At 41.6% G+C, this 17,236-nt stretch overlaps 1 protein-coding gene across 1 annotated transcript in view; it reads right to left on the bottom strand.

Annotated features, from left to right (window-relative positions):
* mmp24 (matrix metallopeptidase 24) overlaps positions 1-17,236 on the bottom strand; it is a gene marked incomplete at its 5' end in the record, with an annotated part of 65,465 nt that overhangs the window by 16,812 nt on the left and 31,417 nt on the right. The window contains 4 exons of the mRNA XM_084025676.1: positions 3,524-3,728; positions 4,136-4,235; positions 13,087-13,203; positions 14,276-14,424. Coding sequence (XP_083881802.1) covers positions 3,524-3,728; positions 4,136-4,235; positions 13,087-13,203; positions 14,276-14,424 — 571 coding nt within the window. The remainder of the gene's footprint in view (positions 1-3,523; positions 3,729-4,135; positions 4,236-13,086; positions 13,204-14,275; positions 14,425-17,236) is intronic.

Raw genomic sequence — 17,236 nt, 5'->3', positions numbered from 1 at the left:
ACGCCTTCCCCTATCATGTTTGCCCCGGCAGCCGTCTGGCCGCCTGCGATAAAGACGATGTTTGATATATCGCTGTGATGAAGCCTGTCTCTCAAGTAATCCCAGTGTGACGTGTCCACAGAGTCTGCTTTGTTTGACTGCAGCAGTTCCTCCACTTCAAATGTTCCTTCTTTGGCGGAGAGAATTCGTTTTGTACAAGCAGTGTCTGAAATTAACTTTTTTGGCTCAGTTCTGGTAAAAAAAAGTATCTGCCAAGAATATTTTTCTCTTTTCGGCCAAAATCCCTTACAGTGTGTTCATTTTTGAGAGTACAAGTACATCAAACTTGAGGAAATAACATTAAATTCAGAAGTGGGAAGAAGGGTCACGTATCTAAGCGGGAGCATCATCACAACGTTTGGAAGCCTTGGGTTTGGCATTTTGGCCGTTGCCATCTTGCATTTTAGTGTGGAGGAAATTACCATATTTGGACTGTATACACTGTTAGATAGAACACTGAAAAATGAATAGAAATAGGAAAAGGAATAAGAAATGTTAATGCACCATGCAACCCTGTCTCCTACCAAGACCAAATGGTAGTTTTAAACAGTAAACAAAACTAAAGGAAACATCCTACAAAAGTAGTACGCTATGGTTTGGCTTAAAATGACTATGAATGGTGCTAAGCTAACCATTTACTGATACATGATGACAAAGTCCACTGGTTCCGTCTGTTATAAGAATTTTGTATAACCTCATGTCTTAAAGTTTCCTTAGTTCAGGTTACAGCTTTATGTGTTGAACTGTTTATTACTTTAGTATCCCCATGGCTGACCTAAATGTTATCAGAGGCCTGGTAGTCATGATGTCTAGTTCTGCACAAAGATTATCTACCAGTGATGCATTATCTCCTGTGCCTTTAAAAGACTCAAGTCACAACAGTGATTTGAGCACTTCCTCTGTAGCATCCTCACACGTTGTTGCATTGTAACTGCTCCTCTTGATCAAGATTAAAGTCAGACGTCGACTTTACTTATGTCTCCGATCTCCTCCTTGGGTGAATTTATTACTTTACGGAAAAATTCTTTTAACACCGTCAGTCTAGCACTCAAATATCAACAACTTTTACATTGATTAGCATGGCATTTTGCAACAACCTTCCCGGTCTCCAGAGGATGAATCCTGCTGGATTTTCATTTTCCTATAAGACCACCAGCAGACTCACAGTTTTGATTCAGGTTAACATCTGGATGGATTTCTGTGAAATTCGTTGCAGATATTCAAGGTCCCTAGGGGACACATTCTTATTTAGAAAGCTAAACATTATTGTGTCCGGCTTTTATTTTGAATGGTAAGACCAGAAGGAGTGGTTCGGGGTAATAAAGTTTGCCATCTTGGCTTGGTCTACGGAGCCTAATGAGTTCTAAAACTTAGGAATGAGTCAGCATTTTCGTACTTCCTGTTCATCTCAAAGTCAATGGGTCCTTGAATGTGCTTTTGGTTGGATGCGTGAAGTCTTAACATTTTGTTCTACAGTATTAAATATTTCAGTCAATACCCCTCTGGGGAATTTTGAAGCTTTTACGCATCTTGAAAGAAGGTGGTAGCTAACACATGGCTAGAGGAGATATCTTATTACATTTTTTATACCTTGTTCACCTGACGCGTCTCCTCTTAACAGACGCTGGAGAAGAAGAGGCCTGTTGGTCCAAGCGATGTCCTTCCAAAGCTGATATTTTGAATTACTTTCTGTAGCTTTGGAGGACTTTGCCTTCTCACTATCTAGTTTCTGATCATTCAATTACTTCAGTGTGTGTGGAGGGATTTTACAGATAAAGAGATGTATGTGAAGGTCTAACACACACACACACACACACACACACACACATACTGATAGATCTATATTTTTACAACCATCAATACAAAACTTGTATCAACAAAATCAGCAGTTAAAAGGGGTAAAAGAATGCATGCATGAGGTGCTTAAAAATCTGTTATATTAAAATAAAACTTCATGAATCATGAATCCCTCATACAGGAACAAGAAGTCCACACTTATATTATGGCAAATTTAAAAGCTTTTTTGTCAAAGCAAATTCTCTGTTCTGCTCTCAAACCAGATTCCTCTCCTCCTCCGCCAATCCCTCTCTCTCTATCAACACATTGGTTATTCCAGCAGATGCACTCTGGCATTAGTCATTTTTCAAACCGAGATAGAAGGAGCAAGGAACAAATGTAAAAGGAGTGTTTTCCCCCTCCATTTTTCATCCAATGACTGAGCAGTGTAGTGCTCAACGATAGCAGAGTGTCGATGAGGACATAGTCACATTTCATTTACAAAAGCTGTGTTATAGTAATTGAAATAATAAATGTTGTAATTTGTTGGTTGTAGATTTACACTGCCGCACTGAAATGGATGCTTACAGCAACGTATTGCTAGCAAATTGAAAATAAACAATTGAAATTACACTTAGGCTATGTACTTGTGTTTCAAGTAAATGACACTGTAATTGGAAATGGAAAAAGCAGTGATAAATATACACTACAATTACAGTATTATGCTGAAATTCAGACCAACATGGAACCTTTCTAGAAAAAACTGTGAAGTCAACAGTGAGACAAAAAAATGTTTTGATCCTGTATGAATTGTACCATGAATCACTGAGAAAGTCGCATGTAATGCTGTGACTATGAATATACATCATTCTAAAGACTTTCCAACAACAGTTTGGCTGATAAAAGGAATCGCTGGATAAAACACCAAAATCAGCTAAGATAATGTTACATTAGTGATGGAACGTAGCTACGTTAGATAGCTAGCTAGCATACAAGCTAACAGCTGTGTTGGTGATGCACGTTGTGAGAGACGAGGGACGTAGTTCACCGAGCGGTTTCACACTAAACTTAATGATACTATGAAAGTACCATGGGGGACACCCCTCCATGTGTCGTCAACAGCGATTGAAAAATTATTTTGTCATCCATTTGAGTTAGTTATATTACCTGATGCTTTTATCCAGCAACTTTTTATCAGAACGATACCTACTTGTTAGACTGAGTCTCATGGTACAACAGGATCAAAAGATTATTTGTCTCATTGTTGACTACCGTCCATATTTTTTCTAAAATAAGGTCCCCTGGTAATCCACAGGAAAGGGCGGGACTTAACCTCTCTATTGTGAGCATGCTGATGTTTAGCCTCAGAGAGCTTCTTGCTCTGGCTACACAACAGGAAGGAAAGCAGTGTCTGCAACATGAAGCTCAATAGAATCAGTTGGGCTGTAGAAGGTAGGTTGGTCTTGAACGTGCATTTTCATTTTTCTTTCACATGTGACACTGTGAGCTCTTCAGATCACCAGTTAACACTGCTCCAAGTATAAAAGACTCAGAGATAGATTTTTATGCAAAGTGCCTCCTGAGACTGGACTTTAATTAAAGCATCAGCCCACCTCCTCTAAAGAATTAAACTAGATCCAAACAAGGCTCAAGTTCTCTATTTGCCCTCAGCACAAACAATTGGATTCAATGAACTTGAACGTCTCACCGTCGTGGTTGGCGTTGCCCAGCGTCCACGGCTCATCCGAGTCAAAGTGCGTGTCTCCTCCAATGCCGGCGCCGGGGAAGTACGCGTGGGCCAGGAAACCCCCTTCTCCGTCGAATGGGGAGCTGTCACCATGGAAACCCGAGGCGAAGAAGATCATGATGTCAGCCTCCTTGCCCTCATTCTTGATCTCCGAGTACGGCACTTCCTGGATGGGCGACGGAAGAAGCAGAGCGGAGTAAAGACACTGAGACACAATGTGAGCAAACACAATCATCTGTATCGAGAAACACAGGATATTTCATATTAGTTCAAATCTCCTTCATTGACATTGATAAAGATAAAAAAAAGATGAAGGTTAGACAGGATCACAAGTAAAGAAAAATCTTTCATATCGCTTTGGTTTTGACTTGCATTGGTGCCTTTTTTTCAATAAAATAAATAAAGAAGTTCCTAAAAGCATCTCTCAGCTCTCTTGATTTATTATGTTTACTTGAATTAGTTTCACTCATCTTCACATTACATGATCTCGATGCACCAGTCGCAAATCATCCAATCACAAACACAATCAGTCACACAAACATCTGCAGTGTGAGAGAGCGCCTTTTCTCCGACCTGGAAGGAAAGCGGAGTGACCGTCTGCCAAACGTTGAAGGCTTGTCGGATGGCTCTCTGCGTGTCCTTCTCTCCCACCTTTGGGGTGAAATTGGATATGCTGCCGGGAAAACAAGAACAGAGAACTACGAGTTACGTGTGTGAACATGAGAACCGGTGCACAACAGGGCTGCATGTCGGATGCTCAAACACTTTTGGTACGGCAACGGACGTCCATTTATAGGTAAAGCGCTCCAGCTTTAATAATACCTTTAGCTTATTTTTTTTTAAACTGAGAATGTTAGTTATTCATGATTCTCTTCTGCAATGTGATTGGATGTTGTCAGATTGGTTCAAACAAAGTGGATATGGAGAATTAAGGGTTCCTTGGCCCACTTTTAAATCTTTGGGCTTGGGCGAAGGTAATAACAATTTGAAAGTCAAAAAGGATCAAGTCCAAGTGAAGTCACAAGTCATTGGTGTTAAGTCCAAGTTGAATCTCAATTATTTTGCATTTTCAAATTATGTGACTTGAGTCCACACCTCTGTTGCTTGATGAGGATTTAGCTTTGTGAAACCATCTGGTCGAAGACGTCGTCTCCCGTCTCCGTCTCCAGTCTTGCGTCTCAAGTTGCTCATCAGACTAAAGAATAGGTCTTGGCCCAGATATCTGCTGGCTCAACCAGAGTCCAGAAATACTGTTCATCCACATCAGCTAAATCGCTGTCAGACAAACCACCCCGAGATTTCGTCAAACACAATCAGAAGTGAGCGCCAGTATTATTGTAACTGTATTATTTCGTAAAATGAATGAATGAATTTAAAATTCTGCGTTGGCCAATACTTTAGGTGTAATACTTGTATCAGCAGAGTTAAGTATGCATGCGCAGCTATGAGAGACAGTCAGAAAGGTTTTTATAGAGTAATTGCAGGAAAGGAGCCAACCCATCCATATGTGTACTGCTGTAAGAGGGTGAAGGTATATGATTACATGTTTTCTGTGTCCTGTGAGGAAACACTTTCATGTAAAAGCCTTTTAAACCTCCATGTCCTGCCGGAGCCAGAGAGAGACGGGGAGGGAGGCCGAGTTAGAGGACAGATGGAGTGATTGGCAGAAGCAGAGAGAAGAGGATGGACAACAAAAGCCAATACAAGAGAGCGTGATGAAGAAAAAATACAACAAATGGCGGGCGAAGAGAGCAAAGTGAGCGGCTTTAGTTCATTTCACACAATCTGTCTCTCAACAGGGGGTGAATGTTTTTTCTTTTCCTCCCAATCAGAAAAAATACATAATGGAAAGAAATATCAGCACATTACACAATTGCAATAATTCAACATTTACAGATGAGCGTTTGGCACCGTGTCCAGCTGGGATGTTGTTGATTGTGATGGAATATGAAATATGATTTGAATGATCAGATGAGGCCGATTGAGTGGAAATGAAATATTGTTTCAGCTTTCAGCCAATCTTCAAGATTGTTGGCTTTACTTTCTTATTGTTTATGGGCCTTACTGATATTTGTGTTATAATAACTGTATTCTCTTTTAACCTGACTGAACCCCAATATGAGGACTGTATCAAAGAGGTTCCTTTTGACACAAAGCCAGTGGAAAGTAGTCAGTCATGGCCCAAGTCAAGACAGGAAATGCTCATGTTGAGCCTGAACTCAAGACAGTGGACTCCCAAGTTAAGTCTCAAGTCAAGACAACAAGTCATAATAAGGACATATATCATGCTTTTAATGCTATGATGATTTATAAATATATTAAAGTCATTGAAATAAACTGTTTTGCTAAGGCAACGGCGGTGTAGGTATATATGTTGCTGTCAGTGGCTCTCATGAATTTAGAAGGACTTTCTTGACAGAAATGTAGACATTTTTGCAAATTTATTAAAAAAGAAAAACTGAACTATCACATGGTCATAAGTATTCAGACCCTTTGCTGTGACACTCATATTTAACTCACATGCTGTCCATTTCTTCTGATCCTCCTTGAGATGGTTCTGCTCCTTCATTGGAGTCCAGCTGTGTTTAATTGAACTGATTGGACTTGATTAGGAAAGGCACACACCTGTCTATATAAGACCTTACAGCTCACAGTGCATGTCAGAGCAAATGAGAATCACAAGGTCGAAGGAACTGCCCAAGGAGCTCAGAGACAGTATTGTGGCAAGGCACAGATCTAGCCAAGGTTACAAAAGAATTTCTGCAGCACTCAAGGTTCCTAAGAGCACAGTGGCCTCCATAATCATTAGATGGAAGAAGTTTGGGACCACCACAAGTCTTCCTAGACCTGGCCGTCCAGCCAAACTGAGCAATCGTGGGAGAAGAGCCTTGGTGAGAGAGGTAAAGAAGAACCCAAAGATCACTGTGGCTGAGCTCCAGAGATGTAGTAGGGAGATGGGAGAAAGTTCCACAAAGTCAACTATCACTGCAGCCCTCCACCAGTCGGGGCTTTATGGCAGAGTGGTCCAACGGAAGCCTCTACTCAGTGCAAGACATCTGAAAGCCTGCATAGAGTTTGCCAAAAAAACACATGAAGGACTCCCAGACTATGAGAAATAAGATTCTCTGGTCTGATGAGACCAAGATTTAACTTTTTGGCGTTAATTCTAAGTGGTATGTGTGGAGAAAACCAGGCACTGCTCATCACCTGCCCAATACAATCCCAACAGTGAAACATGGTGGTGGCAGCATCATGCTATGGGGGTGTTTTTCAGCTGCAGGGACAGGATGACTGGTTGCAATTGAAGGAAAGATGAATGAAGTACAGAGAGATCCTGGAAGAAAACCTCTTCCAGAGTGCTCAGGGCCTCAGACTGGGCCGAAGGTTCACCTTCCAACAAGACAATGACCCTAAGCACACAGCTAAAATAACAAAGGAGTGGCTTCAGAACAACTCTGTGACCATTCTTGACTGGCCCAGCCAGAGACCTGACCTAAACCCAATTGAGCATCTCTGGAGAGACCTGAAAATGGCTGTCCACCAACGTTCACCATCCAACCTGACAGAACTGGAGAGGATCTACAAGGAAGACTGGCAGAGGATCCCCAAATCCAGGTGTGAAAAACTTGTTGTGTCATTCCCAAGAAGACTCATGGCTGTACTAACTCAAAATGTGGCTTCTACTCAATATTGAGCAAAGGGTCTGGATACTTATGACCATGTGATATTTCAGTTTTTCTTTTTTAATAAATTTGCAACAATTTCTACATTTCTGTTTTTTTCTGTCAAGATGGGGTGCCGAGTGTACATTTAATGAGAAATAAAAATAACTTTTTTGATTTAAGCAAATGGCTGCAATGAAACAAAGAGTGAAAAGTTTAAAGGGGTCTGAATACTTTCCGTACCCACTGTACACAAAATCAAGTAGATGATGTGATAAAATATTCACGTGAGGGAAGACTGTTTTTGTATTTCTTGTGTAGACACCATTGTGCATCCCTGTGCTGCATAATGACAATGAATTAAACTCAAGAGGAAGACACACACACACACACACACACACACACACACACACACACACAGGCATCATTACATTCGGGTTGAAGGAGTCAATTTACGCAATTCGATTCTTCCTTTTATACTTTGCTTTCTGTTGGATGATTGCTTTGAACGGCCACGTGAAGAATAAAACTTGCCTTGAAATAGAAAGACGTTGTTGTAGAGTCAGAAGGAATTTATTTTCAGGACTGCTGCTGTGTGCTTGGATGGAGTCTGTGCTGTCTCAGCTAATCTGGAAGAGCCATACTGACTCGAGTTAGAGTTAAGCAAATGAAAGCCTTTTTATTTGATTCTCCTGACAGGCTGTGAGCTGCAACGCCGTGCACAGATGGAAACAATTCATTGTGAGTCATAAAAAGCAGCTGGACTGTGAGGAGAAAAATGATTTCAATTTTGATTTGACAACATTCTTTTTATTGTATAGTTCTAAACGATCAGTTCGAAATCTTCTGTCGGCAATTTTTGGAAATAACTAAACTGATGGATGTTCAATCATTTGAACAGTTGGTGTCTTGTCTACTTATTAAAGTATTGTTCAAATATATGCAAATAACATCTGTTTGTGGACACAAGCAAGTAGAGTTGCATGATTAAAGCCAAAATGATAATCACAATCATTTTGATGATATTGAGATTTTAAATAAATCAATGAAACACTGCTTTCCCTGCTACAGTTCTCTTGATTCAGTGCAATTTTGTCTGGTTTCCAAAAAAAAAGTTACATATTCTTCTACTCTGGATTGCAGCCGCAACAATCAGGCGTGTTTCTGGTCCAACTTAGTGGCTGTTTAGGAAGCGCTTGATTTGATATTCAACAGAGTTTTCTATGAGCACAGCAATGTCAATATTGCAGTCGATCGTGTGCATTTAATTGTGGAAAGCTCATGTTGTGATCCCGATTAATATTCCATAAATTTTAGCCCAAAAGTATGTCTGCGAGGCTCTGAGTCAAAATGTTTTTCACTGCATTTCAGAACTATCTGCATGTAAATCCATTTAGAACGTTTATTTATAAATCCAATTTTCCACCCTGAAGGCCAGCGATTGAGTGAGTGTGTATGTGTGTGTGTGTGTGTGTGTGTGTGTGTGTGTGTGTGTGTGTGTGTGTGTGTGTGTGTGTGCCAGCCAGACAGTTAGGTAGCAGTTGTCTGATTTGAGTAAATGGTGTGGAACGTTGGGGCAGTGGAGCTGGCCAAATGACCTGTGGCCAAAACACACAGATGGCGTACTGTCACACACACACACACACAAACACACACACACACACACACACACATCTCTAGCACTTCAGGTGGATAAGCAGAGACAGCAGCCACACACACCCGATGCACTTAAAAAACAAAAAGTGCTGCAGAGTATGAGAACGAAGGTAACAGGCGACTGAGTGGATGAGTGTCTGACTTTTAGTAAAATGACGCTCCATCAAAGCTTTTAGTGTATCACAGCAGCTCACTGAATGAGAGATTCCTCACTAAGACGGATGGTGGGAGTAAGGGAGAACAGAGAGTCTGCAGGTATTTAGCAATAAACCAAAGTTATTACAATTCATCCTGAACGGAACATGAATGCCCGAACCATATGGCGTGACAGTCCATCTTATGCAAATACTTCACTCAGAAGCACAGATGTCACAGAAAAAGGACCAAATGCACCATGAAACACAGTCTCACTGCAGTATGTGAAATAGTCCCAAAAGTCAATCTATTGGTTTCATGTACAGGAATCAACATGGTGGACACATGACAACAACACATCCATGTGACCATGCAACATCCGCAGCTAGTGACATAGTATTCAATATTGAGAAGTAGTACTTATGGCGGGCTGTTGGACGGTCCAACAACATTTTCAACAGGACACCGCTATCCCAATGTGTTGTTGTGATGCATTCATGATGTTTTTTCTACACCGAAGAGGTTTTGTCATCTAAAACTAACTAAGTTAACTAAATATGTGCAGTTATTTTAAGCCCAATCTTGCAGTGTTTCCTGAAGCTCACTGAGTGGTTTTGTTGGCTTAACCTGGTGTTCATTTTGTCATTTAAACCTAACTCCCATTTAGTAGCCTAACGTCATCCAGACTGATGGTAAAAAAACAATGGTGCAGACACGAATGATCCTTCCAACTGAAACATGTTAGTGTGAAAGTCGTGCTGAAAAACACAAAAACATTTTTAAATTTGAAAAGGAATCTCTATTTACATTTTGTGACTATAATATGAACATTCTGCTAACGTTGGTTTTGTTGTCTAAACTCGACGTTGGTTTTGTTGTCTAAACCTAACGTTGGTTTTGTTGGAAATCATAAATCTCATTGTAATGCTAGAGGAAAAGCCAGGAGGATCATCAAAGACACAGGCTTTCAACCACTGGGGAACATGAACGTCAGTACAAAAACTTGTGGTAATCCACCCAGTAGGTTTGGGGTTATTTCAGTTTGAACCAAAGTGATGGACCATCAGACAGACAGACGTTGCCTTCCCTTCAGCTGTGCCGCCAGCGTGGCTCAAAATAGATGAAACAAATCTCTGATTCTTTGAAATTCTTAATTTACATCACTTCAAAACACACGCACACACACAGAATGTGTAGCTTAAGATGCAGATGTTTTCTGCTTCTCGTCCTCTTTCTTCTCAATCAAATCTGCTTCGTTGGCAGGAAAGTTGAGAACTACGTCGCAGAAGCTTCAACATCAAAGTGAAGCAACTTTCTGTCTTTCTGCTGCTTCTTTTATTCATCCTGCCTTCTCATCCTCTCTTTAAATTCGCCTCCCTGTCCTGGGGCGTCAATGTAATTTTTTTGATTTTGGGATACACAGTTGCATCACCCTGCAGCTCCAGCATCTCGCAGTGGGAGATCATTTACAGATGCCAGCAGCTCTAAAAAGTCCTGTAAATCATTAGTTTCTTCACAAGGTAGACATTACATCACAATGAACTTTATCGCTCATTATTTCAATGGATGTGAGACTTGTGTGTGGTGCTGTCACTCTCTGGGGATAAAGCATCTAAAACCATAAGGAGCAAACAGACCGACAAAAGAGAACAAACTTTTAAGCCTACAGAGCTGAAATAACAATCAAAATGCTCCGTGACAAAAGATGATTTATCTGCACTATACAATACAATAACTATGCAGACTTAAATCAAAACCATAGTGAGGCTAAGTGCTAAAACTTCCTGTGGACCCCCATGGGATCTTATTTTTTATTAAGACTACACACTGGTTATGCCTGTCACATTGTCATCACATATGTCAATATTATTATTGATGGTCAACCAGCTACTTTTGATCAGGCATATTTCAATTGTCCCACACCACTGACGCAATGGAGGAAACAAAAATACTATGTAGAGGCAATATAGTCCTCTACATAGTCCACTACATAGTCCACTACAAAGTCCTCTATATAGTCCACTACATAGTCCACTACAAAGTCCTCTTTATAGTCCTCTACATAGTCCTCTACATAGTCCTCTATACAGTCCTCTACATAGTCCTCTACATAGTCCACTACAAAGTCCTCTATATAGTCCACTACATAGTCCACAACAAAGTCCTCTACAAAGTCCTCTATATAGTCCTCTACATAGTCCACTACATAGTCCACTACAAAGTCCACTACAAAGTCCTCTATATAGTCCACTACATAGTCCTCTATATAGTCTTCTACATAGTACTCTACATGGTCCTCTACATAGTCCTCTATACAGTCCTCTACATAGTCCGCTATATAGTCTTCTACATAGTCCTCTACATAGTCCTCTATATAGTCCTCTATATAGTCCTCTACATAGTCCTCTATATATTCCTCTACATAGTCCTCTATATAGTCCTCTACATAGTCCTCTATATAATCCTCTACATAGTCCACTACATAGTCCTCTACATAGTCCTCTATATAATCCTCTACATAGTCCACTACATAGTCCTCTATATAGTCCTCTATATAATCCTCTACATAGTCCTCTATATATTCCCCTACATAGTCCTCTACATAGTCCTCTACATAGTCCTCTATATAATCCTCTACATAGTCCTCTATATATTCCCCTACATAGTCCTCTATATATTCCCCTACATAGTCCTCTACATAGTCCTCTATATAATCCTCTACATAGTCCTCTACATAGTCCTCTATATAATCCTCTACATAGTCCTCTATATATTCCCCTACATAGTCCTCTATATATTCCCCTACATAGTCCTCTACATAGTCCTCTACATAGTCCTCTATATAATCCTCTACATAGTCCTCTACATAGTCCTCTATACAGTCCTCTATATAGTCTTCTACATAGTCCTCTACATAGTCTTCTACATAGTCCTCTACATAGTCCTCTATATAGTCCTCTATATATTCCTCTACATAGTCCTCTATATAGTCCTCTACATAGTCCTCTATATAATCCTCTACATAGTCCACTACATATTCCTCTACATAGTCCTCTACATAGTCCTCTATATAATCCTCTACATAGTCCACTACATAGTCCTCTACATAGAACCCCCTTCATAGTGAGTTAATGAGTGAGTGATTCCGGACATAACCCACTTGTCCTGCAGGAACGTGACAGCTGATATCAGGTGAAAAACAAGCAGGAGGTTCACATACAATTCAGGGAAACTAGATTGGACTATGATCCCACACTGTTGGTTATGTAGCGCTGAGTGGCTAGATGTCATACAGGAGGGCTGGGATGCCTTCACTGTCTCGTGGAAGTGTTGTAATTAACTTGGAGCTGAGCAGGGCGGTGTGGAGGAAGAGGAGAAGACGTTAGAAATAGGGAGGCAGGTTTCCGCACTGTCTGAAAAAGTAATAAAAGGCTTGAACGGCGCCCTAGCCAAAAGAGTTATCTTAAAAAAAAAGACAAAAATAGAGAGGCTGGAAGATTTGTGGACAAGATCTTCAGTTCATGATGAAACCTCTTGTCATGAGTGTTATTTGAAACTGCAGCTGGACTAAATAGTTCATTAACTATGGAAGAGACGAACAGGAGACGGGAGGCAAGGTGTCATTTATGTTTTAGTTACTTTAGAACTGCCCAAATACACAGTTTCTATTTGATTACCAACACTAACTCTGATCTTCAATTTATATTTGAGAGTGAGAGAAAAATAGAGGATAAAGTGGGCAGGAGCAATAATGGGAGCTGGGGTGTGTTCAATGTCTCGTGGGACGGCTGTAATCTGTATTAGACCTATATTACGAGGCTGAGCTGCCGGCTGGATCGTCACATCATGTGCACTGTAGAAGACAATATAATATGGTGGATGGGAAGGAGGACTGAAGAGAGAGAGAGACGAGTGGGTGGATGTAATGTAGAGATGCATTCAGGGTCCCGTGGGACAGAGCTAATTTACATTAGTTCAGCCCAGGAGAGAGAGAGACGGAGACAAACAGTCAGGGAGGGAAGGGAGGAGGACGGAGAAGAGACGGGAGAACATGCGTTTAAAGATGGATACCTGTAGGAAATCTTTTTATCTCTCCACCTCTGTCCCGTCAGGGCGTAGCGTTTATTCCTCTGTCTGCGGCTGGTGTGAGGATGATCCGGGACGCCGCAGCGAGGTCTCCTCATCCACCTGGACGCCATGATTCATGATTTAGAAAAGATTCACACAAAAGCTTTTAAATCTTGTGGCTATGAGAGATGTGCTCATGAGTTTATTGGAAATAAGTCATTCGGCATGAAGAAAGCATAAAAACAAAAGCCCAAAATAACCGATGAGTCAACTAAGAGCCGTTTAGCAGTAGACACAAAGCTGCATTTCCTGGAACCAACTCTATCTGTGACTCCGTTTGTGAACATTTGCTGGACTCATTTCTAACTGTGGAGATAAAAGCTGGACTCCTGAATCTGGAGGCAGCGACATACACAATTTACTGTCCGCTCAACTGCCCTGTTGATCAGTCTGTTGAGGTTTACACTGATGATGAGAACAATTCTAACATTTACATCAATAGTGTGATTACAGGCAGCAGTAAACAACAGCAGCTTCTTGTTTCCTGCCAGGTTTTTGGATGAAATCCCTTTCAATCATTTTTTCACGGCATGGTGGTGTAGCGGTTAGCACGGTCGCCTCACAGCAGCGGGGTCAAATAGGGGTTCTCCCCGTGTTAGGGTGGGCTCTCTCTGGGACAAGGACAAGGCTGTGCAGGATCAGTTCATTGATGACTCTGAAGAAGGGGAAGTCTCAGGGCAAGTATAAACTGATTTTAGTTTGGAAAGGACCGCTGGCACAAGAAAAATGTTCAGACTGTATGAATGTGTGAATTAATAGAACTACTATATCACAGCCCATCTGGAGCAGCATAGATCTGACTATAATTAGCTACATTATATTAAACTGATGTGTGGATTATATGTATTCTGATGGCGTGTGTGATAACATTTTGGTAGAGCTGTACTGAATAGAAGCTTCATCATTTGAATTTAATAGAACTACAGTTCACTAATATTAGGCCTTTTCATATGATACCATTTGTAGAATAGAGAGTTTTAAAATCCAAAAGTCAAAATGTATTGAAAAAAGATTGATTTGATTTAATCATTTTCCAAAATGCAGGTCTAAAAATAAGCGTTTTCTTCAATAATTCAAGGGAACACACTTTGAGTAATCAACGTATGTGTGACACAAGCACAAGCAAACTCACTCCATGGTGGTCTCGTCCAGTATTCCGGTCACAGGGATGCCGTAGAAGCGCTGCATGGCGGCCACGGCCGACTGCATGGCTTTCTCCTGCCGCAGGTCTGAGGTGCGGACGTCGTGAGGCAGCAGGTAGCCGTAGTTCTTCAGCCACGTCTGATAGAGAGGAAGAGGAGCAGAAGTCGGTTAATGTATGATCAATACAAGGAAGTCAGAAGCTTCAATTGTGTTTAACCACTGAGAAAGTGTTCAACGACAGGCGAGCACAAAGGAAATTCTATTCGTTACTGAAACTGAATGACAAACAATAGAAAGTGGTAATTGACATATACATTTCTGTGACTAATCAAGTTAATTTAAAAATAATACTTCTTGTATTTCAAGCATGTTTGTGGATATTATCGTGATGGTGATGTGTAGGGCTGAAACGATTACTCGAGTTATTCGAGTAACTCAAAAAAGGCTCAAGGCAAAAACTCTGCCTTGAAGCTTTGTTGAATGCATTATGCGGCTGCTCAGCAGGGAACATTGTTCCACATGGACCGTTTTTGAGGAAGCCAGGGCTCCAGAGTGACCATTTAGGGCGACCAAAATCAGTGAAGTGCAGCTAAATTTGTTCCTTGGTCGCACCGGTGCTCTGGTAATGTTGTTTTCCCCACAGCATACAGAGATGAATCACCACAGTCTGAGCCAATCAGAGGCCCAGTAGGGCGGGTCTTTGTCTCTTATTGGCTCTGACCCCGGTCTCTTCTCTGCTGAATGTTGTGAGTCAAAAATGCCGACTGTCGATCGTTTTTTTCGTACAGAATTTGCCCATAACACCTGTCTCCCCTCCCATAAGACACCAGTCCTGTCTCACCATCTACGTCCGAGCCGGTGTCGCAAACCGAGCGGTCCGGTTGGGCGTAGTTTTACGCTACGCGGTAGCATGCGCCAATGTTTTCGTGGATGTATCGCTATGGCTCGCCTATGTGGCTCAGGTGAAGTTGCTGGTCCTGTATGGTTGGGACAGATCCTTTTACGAGGGTCAGTGTCGAGGCAAAGCCAGCTTAGTACTGACCCTCGTTACTGAAGCAGTCCGATATGAAGTGGTTAGCACACACATACAAGCTAACCCGAACCATAGCCGGCTCATTGTCATTAAAAATGAAACGCAACCGCTGTCTCTTCTGTTCTTCTGGAGCTGGGACAGAATATAAGCACTTATGTTGATTTGTACAACCAACAACAGAGCAATCTGTGTGTCTAGCTGTGAGCGACGACATTGTGAAACACTGCTATCTCACTGCTGTCTCACCGCAGGACACACCAAACTCCTCGGTGAGGAACGCCCCCTCTCGGATATCTCCTATCATCAGAGGAGTTCGGCCTATCAGGGCACACCGAACTTCACCTCGGTGATGAACGCCCCCTCTCGGATATCTCCTATCATCAGAGGAGTTTGGCCTATCAGGACACACCAAACTTCACCTCGGTGATGAATGCCCCCTCTCGGATATCTCCTTATCATCAGAGGAGTTCGGCCTATCAGGACACACCAAACTTCACCTCGGTGATGAACGCCCCCTCTCGGATATCTCCCATCATCAGAGGAGTTCGGCAAATGACTCCCTTCGTTACGTAACAACAGGAGTTGAATCTGAACAGCCTGTAGGAGCTCCGTTGTACCAGTGGGGGGGCTGCAGAGACCATGCAGGAGTCGCTTGTTTTCCTCATTCTGGGAGTTGACAGGCTCAGGGAGGACCAGTTTATTGGTGTAGAGACCAGAGAAAACCTGTTTTTCATAATATGGGACCTTTAAAATTTTGCTCAGCATTAAAGTAATCCAGTGAAAGTTGCCTGCATATGCATGTATATGCTGCAAACAGGAGCTGCTAATGGCTAATTCGGCATGCTTTTAATGTTTTTAAATCTTAGACGAAGGCAATGAGGGCTGTTGGGGTGGGGGGGGAGGCAGCCATTGAAAACCCTGTTGTACAGTTCTAATATTCACAGAAACCAGCAAATGAGGCGCAAATATGCTCGCAAGCAACAGAGAGGAAGGAATAAAAAGTTGCGATGACAAACTGAAAGAGGATCTAAAAGAGAGAGAGATGACACAGAGACATTTATGGAATATGTCAGAGAGAAAAAGCTCCTTCTCCCGAAAATGTCACAAACATTTTGATTCACATTTATCCAAAATCGATGCCTGATCCACAAGTTTCCTCTGACGATTCTTGTTATGTCGTATTTTTCACTTTGCAGTGCACCTGTCTCTTTAATATGACATAACACAATCTCACAAACCTCCTAAGAGAGAGAGAGAGAGAGAGAGAGAGAGAGAGAGAGAGAGAGAGACAGAGAGAGAGAGAGAGAGAGAGAGAGAGAGACAGAGGGAGGAAAATGATGGAGGGAAAGGAAAGAGAGGTAAATAAAGAGGAGGGCACACAGAGGAAATAGAAAGAGAGAAGGAGCAGCAGGGAGATAGATGAGAGGAGGGATAACGAGGGGGGGTTGCGTCCTTCTCTACAGTAGGTCATTAATATTTCAGAATGTCAGCCAGCCAGTCCGAGCTCAGCAACCAACACGAACGTCTGCCTAACTACCATGACGGACGCAGGGAGGTTACCGGGGATTCAGGCTGTCATTCCCCCGAGGAGAAACATATTCCCCGTCGGATCACAGCCCACCTCCAACACTCACGAACCTCCGAGACACTTTAAAACTAGAGGAAATAAATCCCTCATTTCACGTTTATTACAAAAATTTAATATACAGTAAGTCTTTGGAAAGACAGGGGAAAATCAAAATGCTCTTCGAAAATAAAACATTTCAAGTCGAGCCTGAATGAAATATGCACATAAAAAAGAAAAAGAAAATCGGTTTTGTCATATTTGTAACTCAAAATCTGATTTTTTTTTCTTCATGGAAAACAGAATATATGTGTTTACATCAGCTACTACCAACCAACATCAGGACATCCTAC

This window comes from Eutrigla gurnardus, assembly GCF_963514095.1.
Source record: "Eutrigla gurnardus genome assembly, chromosome: 2".
Lineage (NCBI taxonomy): Eukaryota > Metazoa > Chordata > Actinopteri > Perciformes > Triglidae > Eutrigla > Eutrigla gurnardus.
Note: the sequence above shows the minus strand (reverse complement) of the source record. Positions and strands in the feature narration are given on the sequence as shown.